This window comes from Sinocyclocheilus rhinocerous, unplaced genomic scaffold (genome assembly GCF_001515625.1).
Source record: "Sinocyclocheilus rhinocerous isolate Xijiao unplaced genomic scaffold, SAMN03320098_v1.1 scaffold1182, whole genome shotgun sequence".
NCBI lineage: Eukaryota > Metazoa > Chordata > Actinopteri > Cypriniformes > Cyprinidae > Sinocyclocheilus > Sinocyclocheilus rhinocerous.
In genome coordinates, this window is record NW_015624203.1 from 135,682 (window position 1) to 141,829 (window position 6,148).

Consider the following 6,148-nt stretch of genomic DNA (forward strand, 5'->3'; position numbering starts at 1 on the left):
ATAGAAATGGTGGTGGGCCGCCTGGGCCGATTTTTTGTCCCAGTCCAGCCCTGATTGTATAGCTGTAGTGGCAGAAGTGTAGTTGTTGGTAGTTTTGACTGCTGAACCTATTTTTGCCACATGTAGAGCGCTGAATTCAGCAGAAAACATGTTGAAAATGCACTGTAAATTTATCAACAGAATCTTCTGCAATCTGCTAAGCACACAGGATGCTAGCATACAGGACCGCGCGTTCCCTCGGGCAATGCCTGGTGTTCATGCTCAAGAACCTTCAGACGCTCACACTCACTTTTTGCACTGAAAGAAGAAAACTTCTGCACTCATATTTCTGCTCTAGTATAAAATTCGAAATGGTTTTGCCTGTAAATGCAATACAGGCATTTATAAAGAAACAAAATAATAGTGCACATCTCATACAGTGTTTGGAAAAAATGTATATACTGTTTGGGGTCTTATGCTCACCAAGGCTGCATTTATTTGTTCAAAAATACAATAAAACAGTAATGTGAAATATTATTAACATTACTATTTTGTAACATTACTGTCACTTGACGTTACTGTCACTTTAAAACAATTCCCATATCAGTGCTGAATAAAAGTATTAATTTCTTAAATTAATCCAACACAATCCAAACACTACTGTTCAAGTTTAATGTTTATTGTAGCAGTATGGTGCAGTTTTTTTATGAATAAATCTGACTTAACCCTGATGATTAAGCAGTTCAAAATCTTCCCTAACTGAGGTTTGGAATTAGTGTAAATTAATGAACATGTGGACAGTAAATATGATTCCCCTCCTCATGTAAATTTAAATCTGAACCTTCTCTTCCTCTCATTATTTACTGGAAAAGTGTGTAATAGTTGTCATTGGCCCACGCCTGATAATAGCTGCATATGTTATTACTGTTATAATAGAAAATACTCAGTGTAGTAACCAGAAATCACATACTTTTCTGTATAGACCTGCAGCTCTGTTATGCAGTGTGACAACACAGTTCAACTCTTGTGTTGCAGTTGCGCTGCTGCTTCCCTTACATGCAAGCTTGTGTCTGAGGTGTAAAACAGGATTACAATGATAGATCATTTGTTTATAAACTAATTTAGTGTTTTGATTGGTTGTACTTCGAAGAGCACTTTATCATTGTGATTTTTGTCTTTGGACTGTTTAGTCATTGTTCTCCCTATTTCCCTTTGTACAGAGTTAATGACTGTATACTGCGGGTAAATGATGTAGATGTGAGAGACGTAACTCACAGCAACGCTGTGGAGGCACTAAAAGAGGCAGGCTGCATTGTCAGACTGTACGTCAGAAGAAGAAAAGCCGTCACAGAAAAAATAATGGATATAAAGCTGGTAAAAGGTCCTAAAGGTAAAGCCATCTCTCATCTAAAGATTACAAAATGAAAGCATGCTATGCCTTGATGTTTAATCACTATACAGTAAGTCATGTTAGGAAATGGTTTAGCAAATGGTTTAGTCTGACCTCTGTTGACAGGTTTAGGTTTCAGTATAGCCGGAGGAGTTGGAAACCAACATGTTCCTGGGGACAACAGTATTTATATCACCAAAATCATTGAGGGAGGAGCGGCCCACAAAGATGGACGGCTACAGATTGGAGATAAACTTCTGGCCGTAAGTTAAAAGTTAACTTTTCTATTACCTATATTTACTAAATAACATTAGAGACATCATTTTACATTGATGCAAGGAGGAAATCCAATTTTTTAAGAGCACTTCGTTTAATGAGATGTACAACCTATTCATTTAGAGCTCCTGCTGCTGACTTTTAATGATAAATATATCCTCTTCAATAAACCATTTTTGCAAATAAGCTGTCGCTTTCAACCTGTAGAGAAACATTTGCATCTGGCAGAATGCAATTATACATTAGTTCATTTTTAAAGAAAGACATCACCCAAAAATGCTAATCACTGTTACTGAATAATGAAACGGACCTTTGATTAGTCCTTTTCTGTCACTTGAAGTTTATTGTACCCTGGCTATATTAAATATTAATACCTTCATGTTTTATATTATAACTTTTCAAAAGTTTAGATTGAGAATTTTTTTTTATAAATTGATACTTTTATTCAGCAAGGATGAATTCAATTGATCAAAAGTGCCAGTAAAATGTAAATTCAGTCTCAAATAAATTCTGTTTTAGTAACCATTATATTCATCAAAAATCCTAAAAAAAACTTGAATATGGTTTCCACAAAAATTGTAAGCAGCACAACTGTTTTCAGCAGTGCTATTATAACCAAATGAGCAAATTAGAATGATTTCTGAAGAATCATGTGACACTGAAGTCTGGAGTAATGGCTGCTAAACATTCTGCTTTGCCCATTACAAGAATAAATAAAGAATAAATACATTTTACATTATATTAAAACGGTTATTTTAAATTATAATATTTCACAATATTACTGATTTTACGGTATTTTTGATCAAATAAATACAGTCTTGCTGAGTATAAAAGAAAAAGAAAAACATCTTACAGACCTCAAACTTTCATTTTGTGAGTTTTATCTGAAGGTTTTATCTAATCATGTGCTTGGTTATAGGTGAATGCTGTTTGCCTTGAAGAGGTCACTCATGAAGATGCCGTGGCTGCCTTGAAAAACACCCCTGATGTCGTCTATTTAAAAGTGGCGAAACCCACTAGTGTCTTTATGAATGATAGTTACGTTCCTCCCGATGTCACCAGCTGTAAGTAAGCTTATCTTGAAACATACTGTTCTTTTTTTTTTTTCTTTTTTTTTTTTAGAAAAAGTATTTTACTTAGAAAATAAAAGCATGCAGGCGTTATCAATATGGTCAGAGAATGAACCGATTTGCCTAAAAGGCGCTTTGACTCAGTTCTGAGGTCCCATGCGCACTTATGGCTTTTAAATCTCACCTCAAAGCTGCTATACACAGCACTTTCTACTGATGAGGGCAGCAACTCGTGAGGACGGCCACTAAAATTGACTGTGCAAAGTGCTGAGTGATGACAGTCGATAATGTAGCACCTTGGTGATGTTCCAGTGGCAGGCCAGATCCCCCAGCATTAGATTCTGAGAAAGGAAGCTGTCATTAGGGCTTAAAGGCATGAAGGACAAAAGCACATTTAATCATGAAGTGCATCACGTGGCCAGCTCCCCCATCCAGCAAATCCAGCATCAGTATATGTAGAAATGAGTGAATGTGCGTGTGCAAGTGTTGCAGAGAGAGTTTTAAAGTCTTGTAAGGATATCCGCACATGTAGACAACACTGTCTCGGTCATGTGTGTGCGTGCGCGATGTGATTTTTCTCGGAAGGTGTAAACAGAACAATTTCATTAGTGATCCCATTTCATTATATCTGTCAGCCAGTCAGGCACTGCGTAGGGATTTGACACGTGAAGGACTGTTTGATGAGAATTAAATAAATGGGTTGTCGATGTCTGCAGTTAGTAATTGCCCAGTGCGTACCCTTGACTTTATTACACTTTAAGGATACATCTTTCATAGTAGTGACATCAATTAAAGAGCCTTAAAAGGATTTTGTTCACACAAAATAAAAATTCTTCCATTATTTACATACCCTAATGTTGGTACATTCATGCACTTGGCAGATGCTTCTTTCCAATATAATTGCATTAAGGATGTGCATTTTATCAGTTCATGCATTCCTTGGAAATCAAACTTATGACCTTGCTATCTCTGTTCTCTGGTGTTTAAGCTGCAACAATACTTATATTTTTAGTTTGGTCACACTTTATTTTAATGATTCCTTCTAACAGTATAATTCCACAAGTAAGTACTATGTTAAATGAATTAACAACACGTATTTACTAGAAGTTTAGGGTTTGGTTTAGTGTTAACTATGCATAATTTACTACATAATTTATTTTATCACTATAGTAAATACATGCAAAGTGTGACAAGGACACATTAAAATTGAAAAGTGTTACCAATATGTTTTATGTAGAACACAACAAGGGATTTTTTTAAGTATTTGTTTAATACTCTATCGTATGTCTTTAGAAGACTTTTAATATAGCGCAAAAAAAGTAATATGGACTGCTTTTATGGGTTCTCTTGGTCCTTTTGGAGCTTGATGTGATGTGGAGCTTGATGACAAAGAAAAACTTAATACTTGTATTTAGCAAGGGTCCTTTAAATTGATCAAAAGTGACATAATGTTAAAAAAAAAAATTTTAATAAATGCTGTTCTTAAGAACCTTCTATTCTTCAAAGAATCCTGAAAAAGATGAATTCAAAATATTAAGCAGCACAACTGTTTTCAACATTGATAATATTCTTGAGCACCAAATCAGCATATCAGAATGATTTCTGAAGGATCATGTGACACTAAAGATTCTGAAGGATCATGTGACACTTTATCATCACAAGAATAAATTGCATTTTAAAATATATTACAATAGAAAACAGTTATTTAAATTGTAATAATATGTAACAATAGTACAATTTTTATTGTATTTTGACTGACAAATTGCTTTGTCTTTGAATTGTTTTGTTTCTGCTATTTTGTAACTCTCTTTGGATAAAAGTGTCTTCTAAATGCATGGATGTAAATGTAATTGTTGATCAAATAAATGCAGCCTTGGTGAGCATAAAAGACTTCTTTCAAAAATTTAAATTAAAAACATTAAAATTCAATTCAATTCAAGTTTATTTGTACAGCGCTTTTCACGATACAAATCATAAAAGATGGGTAACACTTTACAATAAGGTTCATTAGTTAACATTATCTAACTATATTAGTTAACATGAAGCAAGCATGAACAAACCTTCTACAGCATTTATTAATCTTAATGTTAATTCCAACATTTACTAATGCATTATTAAAATCAAAAGTTGTGCTTGTTAACATTAGTTAATGCACTGTGAATTAACATTAACTAAGAAGGAACAACTGTATTTTTATTAACTAACATTAACAAAAATTAATAAATAATGTGCTAAATGTATTGTTAATTGTTTGTTCATTTTAGTTAATACATTAACTAACATTAACTAACATTAATGGAACCTTATTGTAAAGTGTTACCAAAAGATCTTACCAACCACAAACTTTTGAACGGCAGTGTACATAAGGGTATATGTAAGTTAATGCGCAAGTAAAGAAGATTGTGTGCAGAAAGGGAGTGATCAAATATGATTTACAACATCCTTTCTAGGAGGACTCTTACACAACAAGGTATTTTTTCCCCCCAGCAGTTTCAGTCTTCGGCTTGTCTATACATGTAATTATTACATATGTGACCCTGGACCACAAAACTTAAGTCGCTGGGGTATATTTGTAGCAACAGCCAAAAATACATTGTATGGGTCAAAATTATTGATTTTTCTTTTATGCCAAAAATCATTAGGATATTAAGTAAAGACCATGTTCCATAAAGATATTTTGTAAATTTCCTACTGTAAATATATTAAATAACGTTAGTTAGTGTGTAATGTTGCTGTTTGAGCATAAACAATATTTGCAAAGTTACAAAGCTGAAAGTTCAATGCAAACGAAGATATCGTCTTTTAAAATTCTGGTAGTTTAATGCCTACAAAAACGGCTGATAGGGACTACAACGAGGTACTTCCCGTGTTCGTGACATCACAAACCCAGATAAACCCCGCCCTCGGGAAAAGGCAGCAAAGGGGGCGAGGCCATGCTGCGCTGCTTTAGAGAAGAGGAAGAGAAAACTAGGTGCATGTAAAAATCTATTCATATATGAATTGCGATTCTGTCTTCTAACGATTCTAATGGATTCACAAGTTTCAAAATCAATGTTCTAAAGCAGCAGTTCTTAATACTGTTCCTCGCGTCCCCCTGCTCTGCACACGCTCTGCATCTCTCTCTCTCTCCCTCTCTCTCTCATTCAGCTCAGCTCCAACAATGATCTGTTACAATTATACACTTATTTTCACATAGCTATGAGAAACGTTAAACGTGGATGCGCGTGCAGTTGCCATACTGTATTAAAGCTTTAATCAGGATAAAACCGTTGTTTACAATACATCCGGAGCACATGCCGCCGAGGTGAGGGGGGCATTAACACATGTTAGACTGCACCCCATAAACACAATTAAGCCTAGAAAAAACCCAGTGAACCACCCCTTTAAAACTTAATTTTTGATTAGTAATATGCATTGCTAAGAACTTCATTTG

At 34.6% G+C, this 6,148-nt stretch overlaps 1 protein-coding gene across 23 annotated transcripts in view; it reads left to right on the forward strand.

Annotated features, from left to right (window-relative positions):
• dlg1a (discs large MAGUK scaffold protein 1a) overlaps nt 1-6,148 on the forward strand; it is a 139,327-nt gene that overhangs the window by 95,130 nt on the left and 38,049 nt on the right. For all 23 annotated transcript variants that reach the window (XM_016550557.1, XM_016550564.1, XM_016550583.1 and 20 more), the window contains 3 exons: nt 1,200-1,369; nt 1,496-1,632; nt 2,565-2,709. In XM_016550557.1, the coding sequence (XP_016406043.1) occupies nt 1,200-1,369; nt 1,496-1,632; nt 2,565-2,709 (452 nt within the window). The remainder of the gene's footprint in view (nt 1-1,199; nt 1,370-1,495; nt 1,633-2,564; nt 2,710-6,148) is intronic.